Source organism: Physeter macrocephalus, chromosome 18, assembly GCF_002837175.3.
Source record: "Physeter macrocephalus isolate SW-GA chromosome 18, ASM283717v5, whole genome shotgun sequence".
Classification (NCBI taxonomy): Eukaryota; Metazoa; Chordata; class Mammalia; order Artiodactyla; family Physeteridae; genus Physeter; species Physeter macrocephalus.
In genome coordinates, this window is record NC_041231.1 from 45,224,612 (window position 1) to 45,248,246 (window position 23,635).

General features: G+C 47.6%; 1 protein-coding gene across 4 annotated transcripts in view; it reads right to left on the minus strand.

Annotated features, from left to right (window-relative positions):
• The window catches only part of LTF (lactotransferrin), a 30,997-nt gene extending 7,485 nt beyond the window's left edge, over positions 1-23,512 (minus strand). For 2 of the 4 annotated variants that reach the window (XM_028478946.1, XM_007126093.2), the window contains exons 1-14: positions 23,456-23,512; positions 19,735-19,898; positions 18,269-18,377; positions 17,797-17,979; positions 17,308-17,455; positions 16,310-16,365; positions 12,842-13,020; positions 12,216-12,390; positions 11,110-11,264; positions 9,910-10,000; positions 7,727-7,774; positions 6,619-6,774; positions 4,389-4,530; positions 363-430 (exon numbers count right to left, since the gene is read on the minus strand). In XM_028478946.1, the coding sequence (XP_028334747.1) occupies positions 363-430; positions 4,389-4,530; positions 6,619-6,774; positions 7,727-7,774; positions 9,910-10,000; positions 11,110-11,264; positions 12,216-12,390; positions 12,842-13,020; positions 16,310-16,365; positions 17,308-17,455; positions 17,797-17,979; positions 18,269-18,377; positions 19,735-19,898; positions 23,456-23,498 (1,717 nt within the window). In that variant the 5' untranslated portion in view covers positions 23,499-23,512. The remainder of the gene's footprint in view (positions 1-362; positions 431-4,388; positions 4,531-6,618; positions 6,775-7,726; positions 7,775-9,909; positions 10,001-11,109; positions 11,265-12,215; positions 12,391-12,841; positions 13,021-16,309; positions 16,366-17,307; positions 17,456-17,796; positions 17,980-18,268; positions 18,378-19,734; positions 19,899-23,455) is intronic. The other 2 variants (XM_028478945.1, XM_028478947.2) reach the window with 2 other exon arrangements.
• Between the last annotated feature and the right edge of the window lie 123 nt (positions 23,513-23,635).

Consider the following 23,635-nt stretch of genomic DNA (forward strand, 5'->3'; position numbering starts at 1 on the left):
GAGAGAGAGAGAGAGAGAGAGAGAGAGGGAGAGAGGAAATTTGGTTTCAAAATCAATGTGACACCTATAGATGTTACCATGTTGCATACTGAGGTAAAGTATTTTAGAATTAATTTGATCCAAGTCTGGAAAAGAGAGAGAGAGAGAGAGAGAGAGAGAGGGAGAGAGGAAATTTGGTTTCAAAATCAATGTGACACCTATAGATGTTACCATGTTGCATACTGAGGTAAAGTATTTTAGAATTAATTTGATCCAAGTCTGGAAAAGGTTATAATATTTCCCAATTGCAAATCTGAATAGTAATCTGCGTCGTGATGGCAAAGATTCTTCTTTGAAGGGGAAAGGGAAACATCTTTACCTACCATTAGTATTCTCCAAGACAGTGACATCTTTCACAAATGCAACATCCCCAGCGTCCTCAGCCAGGCACCTAAAATGTTTCAGAGAATAAAAACATTGCCAGAGGGACTTCCCTGGTGGCGCAGTGGTTCAGAATCTGCCTGCCAATGCAGGGGACATGGGTTTGAGCCCTGATCCGGGAAGATCCCACGTGCCGCCGAGCAACTAAGCCTGTGAGCCACAACTACTGAGCCTGCGTGCCTAAAGCCCGTCCTCCACAGCAAGAGAAGCCACGGCAATGAGAAGCCCGTGTACCCCAACGAAGAGTAGACCCGCCTGCCACAACTAGAGAAAGCCCATGCGCAGCAACGAAGACCCAGCACGGCCAAAAAAAAAAAAAAAATTGCCAACAAAGAAAAACTATTAGAATTTTCATAAATATTCATAATACACATTCCAAAAACTGAAACGTGGAAGTAAACATAGAAAAGATAAAGACAAATATTTCTAGGAACTTAGAGTTTAAAATGGTAGATTGAAGATATATGGGTACCTTCCCTCCTTCTAAAATTCCAATAAAATGACATGAATGAGATTTTTTTAAAAGCCATAAATCTATGAGCCAGAGGAAGGCAAGAGGGAAAGAGAGAAGATAATAATGACAACGTTTGGAAGTAGAGATCAAATGGGTGAGCAGTAATTGACGCAAAAGAGCAAAGAAAGCTGTGACATAAGTTGGAAGTGGGGGGCGCCCAGGAGAAAGCTGATGTGCACAGCAGAACTCCAGAAAGACTCAACAATTAGAAGTACTAGGCACCACTGAAAGTAGCTGAGAAAAACAGGACTAGATAGAGCCTATATACATGCAGTGTAAATATATATGCCCAATCGATGAATTAAAAGAAGACCCACTAAAGAAATACCATTGTGAAGTTTCAGAACACTGGAGGGAGATTTAAAAATAATTTTTAGAACTATTTTTTATTTTATTTCTTTAAATCAAAAACTTTTCACAAAAATAGGTTTCAAAGCATTTTACATTGGATGAAACATAAAACTCAATTTTTCCTAAAGAGTATTTTTCATTCATAGTTAAATCTCTGTAAATTTGGAGAGAAATATAAAACATATGTGTCTGATTTATTTACTCTTCACAAAATATTCTTTGTGTAGACCTGTTTGTCTAAGACACCTCATGAACCTTCTAAAGCTTCTCTCTCAGAATTAGGAAGCCAAAAATAAATTGTTGAAAACTCAAAAAAATTCTTTTCAAGAAGAAAAAACGTCATATACAAAGAATCAGGGATCGAAAAATGGTATCAGATTTCTCAACAGAAACTCTAGCTTTAGAAGACAATGGATTAATGCTTTTAAATTTCTGAATTTGCTCGATTTTCTGTCTTTCTATGTTACATTCTGCATAATTTTTTTCACATATTTTCCGCATCTCTACCTCTCTTTTTAGCTATGTTTAATCTGTTAAACTGGTCGATTATATAGCAAACTTCAATTGCTGTCATTTTTTTCCTTTCTAGAAGTTCTATTTATTCCTTTTTAAAAATACTAACCTGTTTATTCTGCTGTTTTTTGCTTCTGGCAACTTTTCCCCTGTGTGTTTGTTTCACATTGTTATAATTACTTTTTACTGTGTCCTGCTCATTGTTACTGATAGAATATTTCTGAGCAGTCTTTGAGGCTTAAACTGAAGATGCTGTCTTCCAGGCAGATTCCTAAAGGGACTGCTAGTCTGGGACCACTTTTTTAAAAATTGTGAGTTGAGAATTTCTGGACCATCCTAGGAGACACAAGTTGGAGCTGCAAATCCATGCAAGAGCTGGCCCATGGTTTCAATTTTCCAGGGATGGCATGTATTTTCTTCCCAGTGTTCCTCAGCATCCAGGCAACCTGAAGCCCCCTGGGAGTGGGGCGGAAGTTACTTCTGGTTTACTCCTACCTTAAAGGTGCATGTAACCTCTGATTCAAGTTTGTCAGAATAGCTACCCTCAGGACAAAGTGTCTCCACCTAGGTCTCTGAATTCCTATTCCCCTTAGATTTTACTCTAATAATCCCTTGTTACTTTGTCAGTTATTCAATGCTCTTAAGAACACGGGTGTGTGTGCGCACGTGTGTGTGTGTGTGCGCGCGCGTGTACTTAACCCAACGTTTTTGCTTGTTTTTAGTGGGACAGTTGGTCAAAACAGTTAATGCTCCCATTTCCCAGATATGGAAATCCTGTCAAAATTCCTAGGGAAATTGTTTTCCAGCCTGCACTTAGTTATCCAGCCGAACTATAAATCACTTCAAGGGTAGACTAAAGATGTTTTAAGACATGTAAATACTCAAAAAACGGAACTCCTACTCACCCTTTCTCAAGAACATGTGTTCTGTTGCAACAAAACCAAGAAAACTAAAGATGTGGGATCCAGGAAACTGGTCATTTAAGAGGAAGTAAGACAATGAAAAATCCCAGAATGATGCTTAAGGGGAATCCCCAGACCACAGATATGTAGGGGGCCTCGAGAGGACCAACCCAGACTGGGGAGGAGGGTGGAGAGCTTCAGGTGCGACATTCCCAGGTGAATGATGACTCTGGGACAGCATCCAGTCTGTTTGTGCATGGACTGCTACATTTATGCTACTAGTAGAAGGTTTGAGGATGAATGAGTGATTTTTTAAAAGAAGTACAGAAAATTAAGCAAACTTTAAAAAGACACCTATCAACTCCAGAGTAAACAAAAACTCTGTTCAATAAGGGAAATATAATCTTATTATATCACATATTTAATATGAGACTAATATTTACATATTCATAATAAAGTAAGCACTAAATATGTCATACTCTTGTTGGATACTAAAAGGAGGTGAAGTTTGTGGTTATGGGTGGAAGAAGCACAGGAGCAGTATGAGAGGCTAGATCTTCTTCTTTCATAATGGAAAGTCAGCAGAAAATAGCTGACATTTAAAAATCAAGAACCAGCAATATACACGGATGTTAGTTAGAAACAGAGATAAATATGGTTCTGATTCCAGCTTTCGATTTGAGCAAAAGACAAAGCATTTCCTTCTAGTATAAATAGGAATACTAAAGTGTAGGTGTTTCCAGTGAAATAATACCTTACCATAGGTTTGAAAAAGAAAACCACATGGTTTTTTATCAGACATGTTGTCTATTCAATATTTCTGAGTAGAATCACATCACAACTCTTACATGTGCAAAACTTTAGCCCCTTAAAGATATTTTTGTACATTCACGAAATTTTTTTTTATAACTCACTCAGAGTATAGCAAAAGCTACTTTTAGATCATCCCATCACTGGAGAGAAGGCTACTGAATTTATATTAAAAAATTCAAAGACCAGTTTGGGCAGTCATTCTCAGATACATGACGCCACCTGGTGGTGAAATATATTCTTGGCGAATACAGAAAAACGGATGGGGGAGAACTCTGCCCTTCAAACTCCTAATTGTACCACTGAGAAGTAACATCTGGATTATAAAATGAAGACTGTGGAAAGATACTGTGATTTACTAAGTGTTTATAATTGGTGAATTCTGAAAACTTATTTTTTGGTTTATTTTTCACCAGTGGAGAATAACACTGGGCTATTTTGCCATTTCTAAGGCCAAAATCAAAGAGAAAAGTAAAACGTGAAACATAACAATGACCTAGGTAGGGGTAGAGGGTAGTGCCTGTGAGAAAGAGAATTCTTCCCCATAAACTGAATTGCAGAAAGGACTGATACCACAACCTCTCCCCATTTGATGCTGAGGCTGAGGACATTGAGGCCCACTGAGGTTGACCTTGGCTCCAGGCCACAAGGGGGAGACCAGCAGAGCTGAGGTCAGCCAGCCCCGGGGCCACTCCCCACTCTTGGGGTGGTGGGTGCGATGGGAGGAGCCCTCCCCAGCCCGCCCATCAGCTGATCCTCAGGCTGCCCCTTGGCTCTGCTGTGATGGGCCACGTTGGGCCCCTTAGAAATGCAGTGCCAAGATGCCGGAGGATGGGGAACAAGGCCCCGTCCTGGTGAAGCCTGCCCACAGCACTCACCTGAAAGCCCCGGTGTAGCCATAGTACCTCTCCTTACTGTTGGGCACACACTTGTCCATGTTCTGGTCGTCACCGACACACAGTGCACAGAGACTGGATCTCGGGTCAGCCCCAGGGGCACAGCTTTGACTAAAGAATTCATCTGCAGAGAAGAAGCACGGGGAGTCAGCTCTTACCTGAGTCAAGCTAAGCGGTCTTTACCTAACAGGTGATGTGGCTTGGTTTCCATTCATCATATTGACCAAGGCAGATAGAACACAGTCATTATAACACACAGTAACATGTTACCACCAACCTGGGCCCCACCAAGGTTCAGAAAAACTTGAGACTGTAGGTACTTGAGACAGGAAACCTGATGGGCGATGGGGAAGAGAGTGTGTAATTGTACAAAGGGTCCCATCATCACAGCCTCGAGCTGGGCACTCGACCTGATGAACCTGATGGCCATTTCAGCAGAAACTGCAAAACGTCCACTCCAGGATCTGATTTCCCCTTTTCCTCAGTAATAAGAACCCTGCTTTTTACCTGGGCACCTCGTCCCTTAGAACAGAGACAAAGCTTACTCTGTGGCTAGTAAGCTACATGGCTAAGTATCGCCAGTGAAATATGAGCAGGAGTGTTGGGTGCCAGTGTCCTGACATCCTTAAAAGACAGTTGGCACATGTGTTTTGCCCCTTCTCCTTCCCTTCCTTCATTCTGCACATGGAATGCAGAAGTGGGGACTGGACCCCCAGATGTGACATGGGCCATGAGCAACCTTGAGCACGGAAGCCACATATGTTTCAGAATAGCCAGATGTTTGAAACCTGGGCCCCTGACACCATGTGGTCGTCCTGCCAGCTCTGGACAACCCACCTCTGGACTTCACTCACGTGGGAGAGAAACAAACTTCTATTCACTTCTACTGGGGGTTTTCTGTCCTTGCAGCTGAACCTAATATGAACCAACCCACCATGTGATTTAACCCACATTAAGGAGTTAACATGGATTAATACGGATTAAAGAGAGAGGAAATAAAGGTGACAAGAAAGCCCTGCCCCAAAGAGCAAGTAGCACCCATTATCCGACTCATGCAGCCCCTGCCACTGGAAGAGCCACGCCACGTGCCAAGCTCGGGCTAGGGCTGGGAGTGTCCCACTGTGGTCCTGGCAGCTTGCCCACAACCTGGAGGCTGCCATGGGGTCACAGAGAGCGACACCAGTGTGCACTGCTAGTGAGGAACAAAGGCACACGAGAGCCCACCAAGCCGGGATCACAGACCCATTCGAAATGCAGCAGGGCCCCACTTGAGCAGACGCCTGCCTGGGAGGTGGGCCACGACAAGAACGTGGCACACAGCTCCACGCCCACGGCAGGTAGGGCGTGGCTCACGTGTGGTGTGTGAGGAGGAAATAAAGGTGACAAGAAAGCCCTGCCCCAAAGAGCAAGTAGCACCCATTATCCGACTCATGCAGCCCCTGCCACTGGAAGAGCCACGCCACGTGCCAAGCTCGGGCTAGGGCTGGGAGTGTCCCACTGTGGTCCTGGCAGCTTGCCCACAACCTGGAGGCTGCCATGGGGTCACAGAGAGCGACACCAGTGTGCACTGCTAGTGAGGAACAAAGGCACACGAGAGCCCACCAAGCCGGGATCACAGACCCATTCGAAATGCAGCAGGGCCCCACTTGAGCAGACGCCTGCCTGGGAGGTGGGCCACGACAAGAACGTGGCACACAGCTCCACGCCCACGGCAGGTAGGGCGTGGCTCACGTGTGGTGTGTGAGCTACGGCCGGGAGGGCAGGCTGAGCCAATAGCCTGGAGGTCTTACTCAGTTTCCTCTACAGCGTGGAGTAAGAAGTCAGTTCTGTTTAGTAACAGAAGTCACCTTTCAAGAGGAAGGCAGACGGCTTTTCCCAAATTGAGAAGCCAGTGCCTGGGAGTAATTTAGATCCGGAGCTCCAGGAAGCAAAAAATGACTTTTGTACTTCTCAGGACCTGCATCCATTCTTAGGGTGCAGAGAAACAGACTGATCCTCCAGATTTGCGCCTTCGTGTGGGGTGGAGGGGGTATGGGAAGTGCTGTGTGGAGAAGCTGCAGAAAGCAGCCGCAGGGGGATCCTGCTTACACCAGAAAAGGCCTGTAAGCCACGGTCAGCCTGCAAGTCCCCACACCTCCCCTCCCTGAGTTCTACAGAGGACCCCAGCCTGCCCCTCAGGATGGCCGACCCACGACTCCCTCGGGACTCCTACCAAATTTGCAGGAGCCTGTCTGGCTGGCGATCAGGCCCATGGGGATGTTCCAGCCTGCAGTCCTGTCCACGGCAGTGTGGCAGGACTTCTTGCCTCTCAGGGAATTCCACGTGAGCTCATCATTTGCCTTCTTGACAACTGCCACGGCAAGATACCCTTGGACGAGAGAAGAGCAAGTCTTAGCCTCCCAGGGCCCGGTCCATGGACTCTACTGCAGCTGTGTGCAACCCAAGCCAACAAAGGTCAAGAAGCATCACCAGGCAATGATTCCCCCAGATGACTGGCCACTGTCTGATAGACCAACAAAATTTAAGCTGCTGCTCTATGTTAAGATGAGATTGATCTGGGTTATGAAATGAAATAGTAAGCTGATCCTTGAAGTGATAGCTGGGGACTGTCCTTGACCAGCCATATACTGTTGCTGAGTTATAAACTGGCAATTCATTCTATTTTAGATGTGGGCTACTAAAGCCACAAACACTGACCAAGAAGCATGACCCCAAGAGTGCAGAAATCACCAACTGCAACATGCAATATACCAACTGCATCAGGCCAGAGCAATGATGGTCGCCGAATAAGTGCTGTGTGGATGCAGGGGGTGTGTCCCCAAGGACTTCCCTGTGCTGACAGAGGGTCAATGGGGTGCAGTCCTCCTCCTGAGAGCACGCACCTGGCAGACTCCGCTGCCGGCAACTGCAGAGCTCTGCCGAAGCTGAGGAAGCACCAGCTCTGGCAGGCAGGTGGGCTGGTGCACAGGGCAAGGGATTTAGCACAAGGGACTTGGTTCCAGGCCAGGATCTGCCACAGTATTCTCAATGGCTGTGAGTGAGATCCGGGACACTGTTTCTGCATCCATATGAGATGGGGGTGTAACACCCCACCTTCCCCGTGGTCAGGACAAAACGAGGAACTCTGATATTTCTCTGCCATGTATGAAGATCCATAGAAACATAATTATAGTTACTCATCTCTGAATGATTTGCATCTGCAAAAGAACTTACAGCTTCTATGGCTGCATCTCTGTGAGGTTTTTTTTAAGTTCCCACCACCTCCTCCTCCAGATACAAAAACTTACCCTTGACTCTGAAAGTGATCGATTCCAACTCACCTTCCCTTGGTCTGTGCACACAATCTGAGCCGTTGATTTTGGAGGATTCTGAAAGAATAAAGACAAGCAAAACGTCATTAAACACGTTTTATTGTTTTCATATATTTTTCAAAGGTACACACATATCAAAGATCATATACTGGCAGGGTTTTGTGTATATGTGTTTTTAATATAAATAAATGGCATTGTATTATAGACTTCACTAAGTTTCCTCCTTTTTTTATTTTCAACCCAATACTGTGTTTTTAAGCTCTTTTTTTTTTTTTTTTTTTTTGCTGTGCCATGTGCCTTGCAGGATCTTAGTTCCCCGACCAGGGATCGAACCTGGGCCCCGACAGTGAAAGCACTGAGTCCTAACCCCACTGGGCCGCCAGGGAATTCCCTAATTGAAGTATAGATGATTTACAATGTTGTGCCAGTCTCTGCTGTACAGCAAAGTGACTCAGTTATACACATACCTACATTCTTTTTATATTCTTTTCCATTATCATTTATCCCAGGAGACTGGATATAGTTCCCTGTGCTATACAGTAGGGCCTTGTTGTTTATCCATTCTAAATGTAATAGTTTGCATCTACCAACCCCAAACTCCCTGTCCATCCCTCTCCTTCTCCCTCTCCCCCTTGGCAACCACACGTTTGATCTCTATGTCTGTGAGTCTGTTTTGTAGATAGGTTTATTTGTGCCATATTTTAGATTCCACATATAAGTGATATCATATGGTATTTGTCCCAATATTGCGTTTTTAAGTTCAAACCGCCTAACTGTCTGTAACTCATTGAGCTGAGTTAGGGCTCCTAAGTTCACTGCTTCCAGTGTTGTCACTGACATCTTCATACACATCTGGGGATGTACCCAGGGGTGGAACTGCTGAAACTAATGTCTGGACAGTTCAATCACCACATAAACCAATCAACTATCTTTTTTGTTTAAGCCAGTTGGCAATGGGATTGTGTCATTTGCAACCAAAGTACTCCTACCTAATCCTCGCCCGTTGGAGGTCAGGGGCACCTTGTCTCACCTGCCTGACCTCCTCTAGTTCCCTCTGGAGAGGCTAAGGATAAAGTAGCATTCCTTATGTCCCTTCAGCATGGGGAGATCCATGCTTTCAGACTCAGTAACTGGCTTCTCCTTGGGAAAAAGTCGCATCACTCCCGTTTCACGTGATGGATAATGTGAATCTGTAGGTGTTGTTTTATTGGAAAAGTATTTTTAATTGGTTTATAACATTATGTAAGTTTCATGCATACAGCATTATATTTTGACTTCTATATACCTACCAAAAGTTTAGTTTCCATCCATCACCTACAGCTGACGCCCTTTACCCATTTCCCTCTCCCCCCACTCCCCCTTTCCCTCTGGTATCCACTACTCTATTCCCTGAATCTGTGTGTTTGTTTTTGTTTGATTTGGTTTGATTTGTTCACTTATTTTTTTAATATTCCACATAGGAGTGAAATCAGAAGGTATTTGTCTTTGCAGAATCAAGTCCAAAGAGACTGTCACAGCAGTTCCATGCAGCAGAAATGCATATATGTGCTTACCAAACGACCCGGACACAGATGTTCATAGCAACGCTACCCACAGCAGCCAACTGGAAATTACCCAAATGCTCATCCACAGTAGAATAAATAACTGCAGTGGAGTCACACAATAGAATACTACAAAACGAGGTATAATGCTGAGCAAAAGACATTTTTAAAAGCACATGCTGTGCAACTCCTTTTACATAGAGTTCAAAAACAGGCAGAACTGATCTGTGCCATTTGAAGTCAGGAGTCATTACCCTTGCTGGAGTAAGGGGGCTGGTGACAGGAGGACACAAGGAGAATTGTGGAACCTGCTGTGTCTTGCACTGGGCCCTAGCGCTTGGGGATGTACCACTTTGTGAAATGTCCTTGAGTTGTACACTTGTGTGCACTTTTCTGCATATATATTATACTTTACTAAAATCTTTTTAAAAATTAAGATGAGGAAACCAATCTGGGCTTTGTCAGTTCTCACTACAATAGGCTGTGTGGGTAACACAGCCCCTTTCATCTATTCTTTCCCCTGATTCTCCTGTTTGAACATACCTGTCCATTTTAATGTCTCCACTTGGACCCACCGAGTGGGGTTACTCCTCTCTACCCCACCCCTGAAGCCCTGAGGGAATAAACCAGAGAGGACTCTTCTCCACTTACTTTGGTTCTCTGCCAGGACAGGCACCAAACCACACTTGCCCGCAGTGTAGACATATCCTCCATCTAAGCTCAGGGCATCAGCTTCTCCTTTCTGCCAAGACAAAGCATATCTCCAGCACCACAGTGAAGCTGTTTCCTGTCCCGCCTGTCTTTACAGCTCTGAGAGAATGGCTGTCAGGTGCCCCAGTAAAGCAGCAAGGGTTGAACTGAGCACCCCAAGGAAAGGCCATGTGCACTATTAATTCTCTACCAGCCCTACATGCCTTTCATGCTGTCCCTTCCATTGGAAAGACCGGGTACCGGTAGCCCGGTCCTCTGAACAAAATCCCTTTCTGCACTTGGAGCACCGTTGGATGCCCTCCTGGACCAGCCTCCCTCACTGAGGAGACAGATGGGAACAGCTGGTCTTGTCTAGTCTCTGCTCATTAGCGATACACTCAAAGTGCTACACAGAAGCTATTCAACAAGTGAGCAGAAACAAATTCACTCACCATCAGAATGAACGAGCCCACGCTCCAGAATTGGAACATGGATTCATCAAGATTGTAAAACTCCCTCTTTGACTAAGTATTAATTTTTTTACAACATTATTAAAGCTAATAGGAGATGTGGATAAAGATTTCTATTCAAGGCTACACAGCACAGCGTTATTGTTAACAACAAAATAAGGAGACAAAGAATAGGGTCATGACTAAACTGTGCCACACCATATAAAAGATATCCTGAAATCACTTTTTAAAGTGTTTTCAAAGAATATGTCACGTGGGAAAATGGCCATGATACACTGTTAAGTGAAAAGGACTCAAAACTACATAACTGGAACGACCCAGTACTGCTCCGAGCCTAAACTGAGATGAACCGAGAAATCCTGGAGTGGGAAGTTAGTAAAACTCTAACTGTGGTATCTCTGTGTGAGGTCCCAGTGTTTTGTTTGTTTTTACATCACATCTTTCTATATTTTCCAAATTACCTGCATTCATCGCAACTTGTTCTTAAAATCAGATTGGAAAGCCCACAGTAAACAGATTGCAGACGGAAAGCTGTGCCTGTTCCCACACTGCGCAGGAGCGAGTAGACCCCGCCCCCGGGGCCGTAGCGCCTCCAAGGTCCGCCTCCCTTCAGACCGGATGCCTGTGACCTCGGTCTCCTAGGAGCGCTGCCCTGCCCGCACCGCCCGCAGGCCCGCCGCTGGCCACCTACCAGCACCAGGGCGATGCAGTCCTCGGTGGTGGAGGCCGTGGCGCAGGCCACGCTCTGGCTGCTCTGGAGGCTCCACTGCTGGCACTTGCGCTGCTCCTCGGGTCCCACCGCGCACCACACGACCCGCGCGCGCCGCGCCTCCACCTCCGCTGCAGCTGCCCGGGGATGAGACGGTCGGCAGGTGCCCTGAGCCCAGCGAGGGACACCCAGGCCCGCCGACCTCCCTGGAGCGCGGGCTCCACTCAGAGCGCCCTTCCTGCCCCGACGCTCGCTGGGCGGGAGCTACTTCCTCCAGGGAAGAGTGGAATCAGACACCTGCGCCTCTTCCCCTCCACGTGCTCCCCTCCCCCCTCCACTCTCAGCTCCCCAGACCCTTCTTGAGGCATAGCCCTCCTTGTGTCTCATTTCTGTTCCTTTGGAGGCTTCCCCGGCTTCTAACCCACCCTTCAAGCTTTAGTGTAATGAAAGAGATACCGAGATATTGCCTAATATCTCTGTCCTACGGGATAAAAGCTCCAGGACACAGAAACAGTGGCAGCCCCAAGAGATGGCCTAGGGGACCTTGAGCCCTGTCCTGACTTCCCCCTAAGGCAGGCAGTCACCACCACTGACAACAGCGCAGCTTCCCAGTTCACCCAAACTCCATCTGAAGCCTCCAGTGGAGAAGGAGCCATGGCTGAGCTGGCCCAATGTGGTAGCCCAGCCAAGTTCAGGGCCCAGGCACTGGGCCGTGTCCCACCAGGACTCTGGATTTATCCCAGGAGGGGCCCTGGCTCTCTTGGTTCACGTTCATACTTCTCACTTCCTGGGAGGCAAACTGACTGTTCCGTCAGGGCTGGGGAGCCTGACGCACACAGGGACCTGTGGCAGTATTAGCAGGAGGCGACACATTCCTTTGGAGACACTTTTCACCTGACTTGGTCCACAGAAGATGCTCCCACTCACATCAGACCTACCATGGTGAAGACCTCCAGTGGCTGGGAGATGGCCAAGTGACCACTACAGAGCAGGGCCATGGGCTGGGGGTGAGGTGGTCCCCGAAGGCCTCACCCATGGCTCCCCACCCACACCAGCCTGCCGTTGGGGCCTGCCTGGTCCTCACTCACTTCTCCTCAGGCCCTGCAACGCGGTGAGGTAGCGGAAGCCCAGGTACAGCCCAGAGTCTATCTTTGAGGGGATCCTCAAAAACCCAAGGGCAGAGTCTTTGAACAGCAGGTCCTTCTGCTCAGGAGGAGAGCCAAAGAGCTGGAACCCCTGTGGAGCGCTTTTTCCAAACTTCTCCTAATTAAGGGAAAAGAGAATTATGATGTCAGTGGTAAACAGGAAACAAAAACACGATGTTGAAAGAGAATATCTGGAATTTAGGGATGATTCTGAGAGGAGGAACCTTGGTTGACTTCCTCCCATGGACTCAAGCCACCCCTGTGACATAGCTCAGTTATGGCTTCATCTTTAAAAAGCTGCTGGGTTCCAAGCACCTTAGAGTCCTGAGAATATTGCATTGTCCTCCCCCTGCTTCTACTCCAGCCCATGAGACACCTCCAGTCCGTAATGCTAGAAGGGGCTTCATTGTTCCTGCTGTGTGGAGTATGGCCTAGAGACAGGCAAGCCACTGCATCTGTGCAGTGAGGCTACAGAGGACTTCTACAGTGGCGGGAAGTTAGGGAAGGAAGGAAGGAAACCTCCCCACCACCAAATCCAAGCAGGTTAGGGGTACTCTGGGTGGGGATACCTGTGCCTTGTGGAGAAGCTTCCAGATCAAGTCCTCCTTGCCATCCACACTTCGGGCCACAACAGCATGAGAAGGGATCTGGGCTAGGTGGCACTCCTTGAATGCATCCACTGGCTTCCGAGTATTGTCTGGGCAGAGCAGCTCATACTGGTCCCTGTCAGCCTTCTCTGGCAGGTTCTCTAGGGAAAGAGGGAGGTGGAGGGGAGCCCAGATGAGGCAACCCCAGGCAGTAGCCATGAGCTGTAGTCCCCCTTCCCCCATAGAATTTGAGTTGGAGGAGACATCTTACACAGTTGACAAAACTGGGGGTCAGAAAGGCAGTGGATCGCTCCAGAATATCCAGAAAGGTAAAGACAGTGCCCAAAAAGCCTTAGGGGCAAGCCCATGTTCCTCCGATTGGATCATACAGGCCCTGGGGGTGCTGCAACTCCTGCCTGGCAAGCCAAGGAGGCTGAACCAGACCCATCTGTTTCCATGGCAACTCTACCTAGAAAAGGGTCACATGATGGAGACAAGCCCAGGGGGCCAGCCAGGGGCTTCTGCCTTACCCACATCTCTAGCAAGAATAAAAACAAGGAAAATTTTAAAGCAAGAAATACAGTTGAGCCACTTCTCAACACTTGGGTGTATCAAAGGAGAGAAAAGATGATTTTTATGAGTGAGTTCATCCCAATTTGGAACTGTTAATCTAGATCCCATGTAAATTGCTTCAGAATACATAAAGTGACGGAAACTGACCCAAGTTGTTTTATGAGCTTAGTATAATCTTGATCTCAAAATCAGAGAAAGAAGTACAGGAGGGAATAATTACAGACCTATTTTACTTATGAACATAAACACAAAAATCTAAAATAATTAGCAAACTCAATATAATAGAGTATTTTAAAACTAATAGATCAGGATTAAGGTTTACCAGTTTATTCCATTCACAAAAGAATGGCTGAATGTCAAAGAAGCTAAAGTAATTCATGACAAGAATGGGTTAAAGGAAAACCATGAGATCATCTTAATCCTAATGGGTGCAGAAAAAGCATTTATATGTTCAACATCTATATGTGCTTTTTTTTTTTAGTTTTGGAAAACTAGTAACATAGAGCACTTGGCAAAGGTATTAAACTTGATAAATGCCACTTATCAAAATATCTACAGCAAAATCATACTAAAAGAAGAAAATTTAAACAGTCACTTCAAAGTCAGGAACAAGGCAAAGATGTCAGCTGTCACGTTGCCAACACAATAACAGACGCCCTGGATTTCACAATTTACTAAAGAAATAAGAGATATAAACACTGGGAAAAAGACAAACTCTAATTTTTTAAAGATGAGGTACTCACCTACATAGAAAAGCCAATGAAACCAAGAAAAAACTAATAAAACTAACAAGAGAGTCCAGCAAGGCAACTCTACAAAAATCAAGTGTTACTCTCATTAGCAATAATAAAACAGAAACTAATACAGAATATGATACTATAATAGCAACCAAAACCATTAAATAGCTGGTAATTAGCCTCATTAAACAATGCAGGAAGGAGTTCCCTGGGGGACTAGGGGTTAGGATTCGGTGCTTTCACTGCCGTGGCCTGGGTTCAATCCCTGGTTGGAGAACTGAGATCCCGCAAGCCATGCTGCGCAGCCAAAATAAAACAAAAACAAACAATGCAGGAGACCAAGAGAAAAATGTTAAGTTCTATAAGTTCTGTTAAGGGACATAAAAAGAGGTGTGATCAAAAGGGAGAGATTTATCATGATCAGGGATTGGACAGTTCGACATAATTATGTCAATTTTTCATGAATCAATTTAAATTCAATACAATTCTACTTAAAGTATGATGTTTTTAGAAATTCAACAAAATAATTCTAAAATTTTAGTTAGAAAATAAATAGCAAAGTGTTGGGGGAAGGCGCTTGCGTGCACGCTCTCTCTCCCCAGACCCCCACAAGCTATTAAGAACCACTACAAGCCAGAGTAATAAAAGCAGAAAAATACAAATAGACCAATGAAACAAAATAGCTCAGAAACTGATCCATGATTATAAACAAGCTTGATGTATAGGAGGCTCCACATATCAGTAGGAAAAGGGTGGAATTTTTTACAGTCGTTACTGTAAGGAAAACGGTCTCACTCTAAAGGGGGAAAATGCTGAAGCTAAATCCATACCTGATTTCCTAGGTAGAGTACGTATGAACAAACAAGTGTGTGTTAGGGAGGGGAGTCTATAAATCTTATTGTAGAAAATCTTTATGATTTGGAGGGAAGAGGGCATCTTTAAAAGTCCCCAAAACACACACCAGCAGGGCAAAAGTGACCAATTTGACCTTATCAATATCAAGGGCTTCTGTTCAACAAAGGTGCTACTGACAGATTTTTTGACTGAAAAAAGACTTTCCTAAAGTCTAGAACCAACAATGGCTGGATATCTAGAGAGAAGGAATGCCTAGCCTTGAATCAAAATCATGAAGAAACGACATGAAAATCAAGAGGAAAATAGTCAAAGATGATAAAAGAAGAAAGAGAAGCCCAAACTACTAGCAAATATATTGAGATGATCAAACTCACTAGACGTCAGAGAAATGCAAAATAAACCAACAATGACATATCTATTGCTTTACAACCATAGATAAGAAAATGTGATGTGTGCGGACTTCCCTGGTGGTGCAGTGGGTAAGAACCCGCTTGCCAGTGCAGGGGACACGGGTTTGATCCCTGGTCCGGCAAGATCCCACATGCCGTGGAGCAACGAAGCCCGTGGGCTTAGTTGCAGCAACTACTGAGCCTGCGCTCTACAGCCCGCAAGCCACAACCACTCAGTCCGCACACTGCAACTACCGAAGCCCACGCGCATAGAGCCCGTGCTCCACAACAAGAGAAGCCACCACAATGAGAAGCCCGGGCACCGCAACGAAGAGTAGCTCTCACTTGCTACAACTAGAGAATGCCCACACGCATCAACGAAGACCCAATGCAGCCAAAAAAAAAAAAAAAAAAAAAAAAAAGTGATGTGTGCTTTCCATGGAGCATTTCTCATCTGTTAGAACCACTGAACCAGACAAGTACAACGACACGGATAAATCTCCAAAGCAAAATGCTGAGTTGAAAACCTTGATCACATCACGATCGATAATGATCAGTAAAGCTTCTGTGAGCTTAGAATCCAGAAACACAAACCAGCACTACACATTTTGCAAGACCACATATATCTCGGAGGACACGTGTCAAATACGTTGGCATGGGCGTCTTTGAGGGGGAAGAGAAAGACAGCGGGCATGGGAGATTTGAAGAAAACTGATCGTTTAAAATATGAAATAACATAAAACAAGAGCTATGCTCTGTAGGGAACCTTGATGATTGTGTGCCAGGAAGTGAGGAGTCAAATTAGCTCACTACTTGGAATTATGATAAAATGAAATGAAATAAAATAAGGAAAGAAAAGGAAAGGAGGCAGTACCCGTGGCTCTTCCTCCTCTTACCAAACACTGTACTGTCTTTGACGAAAGCCACATCTCCAGCCCCGTCTTGCAGACACCTGTGGGATGAGAAAGCACCAGAAGGGTCAGCACAGAGCGGCCCTCCCCGACTTCTTCCTCGTGCCTCCCTGTGGAACAGGGTCCTGGGGCTTGTCTTCTGTGGGCTCCTGATCTGTGGAGGGCAGGGCCCTCAGTCTTTGGGGCATCCCCACTGGGAAGGCTTCAGGGGTCACCTCCAGGTGAATTCTGAGGAAGAAGGGCTCAGGTGCTGGCCAGAGACCGCTGCTTTCTGCTTTAAGGGCTGAGAGGGCCAAACTTTGTCCTTCTATGTAGAAGAGTTTCGAAGCCTCTACACCAGAGGGTAAAAGTAGTGTCCTTGGCCATGTAGCTTTTTTCTCCCAGGACTACTTGGCAGTTGTGCCCTGGCCAGCGGAGAAGCAAGGAGGCCTCCCTGCGCAAAATGCCTGAGTCCGAGAGGCAGATGGGGGAACAGGAGCAGCATCAGTTGGGTGGGGGGTTTGCAGAGAGGGGATGGGGCCAGTCAGTCAGGCGGAGCCCACCACCTCCTGGCCCCGGGACAGGCCAGGCTGTCCTGCCTGGCCAGGAGCCTGGGACTGGTCTTCTCATGACAAGACTCCTTCAGTCCCTCTGTGGTTATGGAGGGGACAGAGTCAGCAGGAGGAACGCAGGACAACAGAGGGACAAAGCCCGATTCAGGGTTCTCTGGGGGGACAGAAGGGGCCGCTGGCCAGGTGGCTGCTCATGGGGCTGGTGCAGAGGTAAGAGGGCACATGTTGGGCCTGGGGAGCTAGAGGGGAAAGTGCACTGGGAAGGTGCACTGGGCACCCTCTTCAGACTCAGTTTCTCTGTCTGCACAGCAGTAGGACTGGACCCCCTCGATGGTCCCCACTAGCTGACTGAGCTCTATTTGGGACCAGAGAAAGCGCTTCCTAGCCGGAGGACATGTGGGCCACTGGGGAGAAGAGGACACTCTCACTCACTTGAAGGCACCAGAATAGCCAAAATATGGTTCCTGGGAGGAGCAGGCACATTTATTTCCCCCTGTCCCTGTGCACAGTTGACAGAGGTTGGGGTACTCTTTTCCATCCACGCAGGGAACACAGCTGGCAGAGAAGAATTTGGCCACAGCTGTTGAACAGAGAGAAATGAACCAGAGCGTGAGCCCACCGGGCCACAGCCAGTGGCAACCCCCAGTGTGCGCTCTCTCCACCCCTGCCTGTCAGCCTTTGCAAAGCTAGCAGCTCAGAGAGATGTACTTTGGCTGAGAACAGACTCAGCTGCCACCTCCCAGGGCTGCTGATACGGGTAGACCCTGCCCCTGCAGGTTTCACATCAGTTAACTTCACCCCTGCCTTGGAGTCATCCCACATGTTCACCTGGGCCATCCCAAAGTGGCTTGTGTATGTGCCACTGGAGTAGAGACCCCAGCCTGAGATCACCCCCCAACTGCCCTCCCCCAGCCATCTTACCTTTCTGGAGGGGCTCAGGTGGCCCTGTCCAGTTCAAGAACGGGCGAAGTATCCCCATAGGGATGTTCCACCCGGCGGACCTGCCAAAGCCCGTGTGGCAGGACTTCCGGCCTTGTAGCTGGTTCAGCTGAAAGTTGCTGCTCTTCTTCACTACAGCCACGGCATAATACTGGGTTTGGGGCTCTGCAAAAGGGCAGAAAGAATCGACAGCTCTTAGCCTGGACCGGAGGGCTTACCCTGACCAAGCCCCCAGCGGGAAGGGGAATGTGTGCTGCCGTTTCATTTGGTCACCGCAGCCCAGAGCCTGCTCTGTTTCCCCGGTGGGTCAGCAACCGGCCCAAAGAGCCCAGGGACTCCGTTCCCTGTAAGTGTGATGCTGCCCGAGACACCACCTCTGTGGCTTATCCACTCTGACTCCACGGAGCCCAGGGCCCAGGCCACCCCAACTTCTGGGTCCCCAGGGACAACTCACGCTTTTCCGTCCCATAGACCTCCGCCGCTACCGGCCGCAGTTTGTAGGGGTCCAGGCCTGCCTCAAACACCAAACCACCATCCAGGGTCACAGCATCTGCCTTTTTTGCCTGAAAGCAGAGGCCAGACCGGCTTCAGGAGAAAACCTGCCGTAAGCCACGCAAGTGAACTTCAGAAGGTCAGAAGTCTCCATGGCTGGAAGGATCTTCCAAAGGGTCAGATTTCAGTCATGTCCTCGCAGGTGCCATGAGAGGTGGCACAAGCCCAAGGCCCCTCTTTTTGGGTAATGAGCCCCAGCGGAACTGCTTTAACTCCTGAGGCTGGCAGGCGGCCGCTTTTTCACGTGGCTTAGATCTCTCCGAGGATCGCAACCTTCGCGGTCATTTATATTAAAAGTTGTTCTAGATGCTTTCTCCCCTGTTTTTGCTCTATATTTATTTAAGTTCTTGTTTATTGAATAGAAATTTTAACTCTTAATATATCTTATACTTATCATAATAATAAACCATGTTCATTCTCTTTGGCATATTACTCCTCATATGCTTACCTATTTCTCATATTTGCAACCTGGTATAGATAATATTTTGCGGACTGTTTTATTCATCTAAAACTGACTACATTTTCTTACTTCTGTAGTGCCTTTATTGATTTTATTGACTGCATGATATTTTATTATAAATGTGGCTGTTCCATAATTTATTAAGCTAAATTTTAAAAATTCCCTCCAATGTTCACCACTTGGGTTCCTTCTAACTCTTTGCTGTTAAAACTGTACTTTTATGGACAGCTTTGTCCTCATAGCTTGTTTTTCCTTCTGATGACCTGTTGCCTTCGGATAGGCATCTGAGGGTGGGATCACCCAGACAATAGGCATTTTATCTTCAAGGCCTTGGCTGTCATTGCCATTCTGCTCTCCAGCTGATTCCTTTCTAATTTGGAACGCCACTCACTATGAGGGTCAATTTCACTATAGAATCACCAGTGGGACAGGTTTTCATCTTATTAAGGGTTATTCTTTAGGAAATGCAAGTGCTAACAAATTGCTTAGATTTGTATTTCTCTTGATTATTAAGGGGAACATTTTCATAAGTATTTTTATTCATTATGAACTCCATCTCCTCATATTGTTCTTCTTATATGATCCTACGTTTCTTACAATTGACTTAGTTCTTTATAGAGTGTAAATAGCAGTCACTCGTCAGAGCTGTTGCATATTCACTCTGGTGCTTTCCAATTTTTTGCTTATTCACAATTTCTGTGGCAAGCCCAGTTTCCCTACACGTGGTTCTCCGCTTCAGAATGTTAATTTCTGCTTTCACAATAGCATTGTGTCCTGTGAGAGAGGACAGCTCCCAGCTTACAGGTGTCCAGGAAGAACAGAGGGAGAGCAGGGAGAGCACATATGCTATTGCACTCGGATCCTGTCCCTTTCAGTCTGGTCCCACCCAACCTATGGCATGGACTTACTGCAATGGCCTGGATACATTCAAAGCGAGAGGTGCTCCTCACACAGGTGACAGAGGGAGTACCCAGTCTTGTCATGCTGCATTTCCATTGCCGGCATTTTAACCACTCTGGTTGTGATATGGTGCACCATCGAACATTTTTCTTAGGGAAAGCCAGACACAGTCCTGGGAGAAAGAGGCCGAGGAGTGAGGGCTCCACCACTGCCCATGGAAGAGACTGCCTCACCCTCTCATGGAGTTATCCTCCCCTTCCCTCTCCACTCTGTGGCTAAGTCAGGCCACTCTCCTCAAATGGAGGTGTCTTGCTAGCCTAATGACAACACCCTGCTGGCCAGAGGGCTGTCATTCTCAACAAATTAGAGGAGACAATCTGGATTGTCTCTCTGGATTCTTTGCCCTCCTATGACTGACATACTTCCTATTCCCAGAAAAAAAACAATGATGCTGCCTTCCATCAGTTTATGGAGTTCTTCCACCTGCTTTCTCCCCCTGGAACCTGGGAGGCAGGCAGGGAAGGGATTAATACTCCTGTGTTTCTGGTGTGGAATCTGACTCTTGAGGACACTGAGTGATGGCTGCTCAGCAGTGGCAATGTCCCACCTGGAATCTGGGTCTCTCTAGATTGTTGTGGCTACGAGCATCTCCCAGAGGATGCCAAAGGAACAAAGGAAAATACACCACACCCCTTGTCAGTAGCTGCAGTAGGTGTTGTCAGTTTGGGTCAGTTTGCCTGAGTTATCACCATTCAACACTGTATCAGAGAGAGGACTCTTATGGGGGGATGGAAATGTTCTAAAACTGATTTACCATGATGGTTGCACCACTTGGTAAAGTTACTAAAAATCGTTAAATTGTACAATTTAAATAGGTGAATTTTATGATATATAAAATATACCTCAGTAAAGCCGTTACCAAAAAAAAAAAAACACAAAAAAAACTCTTGGTTGCAAAAGCCACCTCCCCTTTAGGATGTGCTTTGGGGTGGACCATTCAGTCCTCTGCCACCTCCTATTCATGAGCCGTCCCCTGCACAGTCAGACCCACCAGGGTATTGAGACACCCGCCAAGGGTGTGGCTGCCACACCCTTCCTCCACCAGCCATCATCCCAGGGAAATCTCTGGGGGTGTAATCTATCCTTGGAAACCTTCCTGGAACTGTCCTGAAGTGAGAATTAGCCTTATCAGATTCAGCCATTTGTGACCCAATAGCATTTCCTGGATGCCCTCTGTATACACAGCATTGAGTGATATGCAGACAGCACCAGCTCTCACCTACCATCTGGAGACGCAAAAGCCCAAAAAGAGGACGCTAAGTATGATGAATGCTCTAGAAGAGAACAGATACCAAGCCAGAAGTGATGTCCCCATGACCTCAGCCAATAATGGGGGATCGGGCATTCCAACAGGTGGGAACAATGGGCCACGTGCACAACGACAGTTGCAAGCACATCCTACACAGGTCTTTACTCAGCCCTTCATGTGTTCTGTCTCCTTCAACCCTCCCAGCCCCTCTTTATTGTGAGTTTTGCCGATATCCGCATTTTCCAGGTGATGAAACTGTGGCTTGAACTAGTTATGTGGCTTGCCCCAGGTTTCACAACTAATAAGTTAGGATCTAGGATTTGAACCTAGGCAGTCAGACACCAAACCCCCTGCCTATTTAGGCTAACTGGGTTAGAGACGGGCTGCCATGGAGATGGGGCTGGTAAAGTGTTTGGGGTCAGATCATGGAGAGCCTCCAATGATGGCCCAAGAAGGTCTTATTGGGAAGCAGTGGAGCAGTGACTCATTGGGAGGGCAGGGACAGGTGGACTGAAACCTGGGAAGCAGGCAAAAAGGCATCGAGAATGGAGAACAGGGCAGAAATAAGGAGTTGGTGTCAAAAGTTAGCTGAGGAATACGTGGGACCTGAAGGGAGAGAGCAAAACGAAGACCATGTCTCCAGCTGGGGGGAGGGTGTGAGCAGGGGCAGGGATGGGAACCTGGGGAAGAGCTCGTTTGCTCCCCTGGGAGGGGATGAACCAAGAAACTAAAGCATCACTGAGAGGTTTTCTGAGATCCACAGTCCCCAGCCCCCCCAAACACCAGGGCTGGGTACAGAACACAGCATTCTGTGAACAGCTCCCCTCCACAGCTCCCACCAGCCAGCTCTGAAGCTATGTGTCCCTCTCAAGACAAAATGCTCCCTGAAGCAGGTCTGGGCCTGGCCTCTCCTGTATCCCTAGCCCTTCTCCTGATCTGTCTCAGCCACTCAGATGCTGCCCACCTGAGCCTCGAGGGAATCTTCCTGAAAGTACAAATCCTCAGATTCCTTCTGTGCAGACATGTAGTGCCCCTGTCTCAGAAATCCCCTAAGGGCAGCTGCCACTCCTTCCACTGGGTAAGACAAGGGATTCCGTGACACTTTGGGACATTGGCCACCATCCCATGGACTGCAGGATTTAAACTGCAGACCTCCGTGGGGGCCAAGACAACAAAAGATTCAAGTGAAAATGGAACCCAGTGGTGCAACTCGGAGCCAGAATCCAGACCACCGCCCGTAACCACCTCTAGGAAAGCAAGGCTTCCTACCCCTTGGGCCTCTCCCAGGTGGCCCTGACCCTGTGCTGTGGGCCCAGCAGGCCACGTGTCAGGGAGCAGAAGGGAAGTTGGTCCTGGCTAGGCCAATCCTGCCTTAGAGAAGAGAGAAATAACCAATACCCATGGGAAGGAATTTGGAGAAGGGGACCAGAAAAGACAGGGACAGGTTTGGGGGCATAAGCTCATTGCTATCCTTTAGCCACCCCTTTTCATCCAGGAAGCTCCCAGCCCAGAGTAGATGCCCTAGGACAGGAGGAGGCTGCACTGGGCTGCCGCTGGGGGGAGGGGGTGACACCTGGGCTTTCACTCTGAGCCCCATGCACACACACTGCCTAGGTGCTGACGCCCTCGAGCCCTTACCGCTGCTGCCCTGGACCCTCCCCCTCCACTGCAGGAAGCCCTGCCCTCACATTTACATAACCAATGTCCATCATAGGTGAGTGTCCTCGGAGCACCCCAGAAATTATTTCAGATACTTGGGTACAGAACTAACGATTGTTTAGTCCCTTCTATTTAGTCCCCTTCTAGTCCTGGCACATTAAAAACCAGAAACCAATCACTTCTCCCACACCCTCTGGCAGAAGGGTCCCATCAGCAGGATCTGTGGCACCACCCCTGACCTTTTGCAGTGGGAGGCTTGTGTACACCTTTGCCTACCACAGAGCAGGTGGCCCCTGCCCCCTCCTCACAGCTGTGTGGGAAGAGGATTGCACCATTTTTAAATGAAACTAAGCTTCAGAAAGACTCTCTCTTGCCCAAGTTACACAGTCCTTGCAGGAGCTGGGATCCTATCTCCAGTCTCCTGTGTGTCTTGGACAAGTCACTCACCCTCTCTGAGTCTCATTGTCCCCCCATGTATACGCATGTAACAGTACTATGGGTAGGACAAAATGGGACAGGGATCCGGAAGACCCTTCAGGGAGCTCTGCCAGCTCTAGGGAAAAGACCCCACCTGCTTCGCGGAGCCCTGCTGGGGCCCCTCCCCAGGCGAGTGGGCGGGAGCCGGCCCACTCCCGGGGTCCTCCCCCACTGCTGGCGCTGGTGCCAACCTGGAGGTGCGCAGGACCGGGATGCCCACACTGAGAGGCCAGGGGACCCGGACGCCCACCCGGAGGGGCGTGCCTCCTGGTACCCGCACTCACCAAGGGCCCCAAGGGACAGCAGGGGGGGGAAGAAGAGCTTCATGTCTGGGCTCTTGAGGCGACTCCGGGAACGAAGGCTGTGCCACCTGCGCTCGCTCTGCACCCGTTTATCCAGCGCTTGGTGACCTCACGAGGTTAGCCACGCCCTGTGGCCCAATAAGCGCCCCCCCCCCCGCCTCC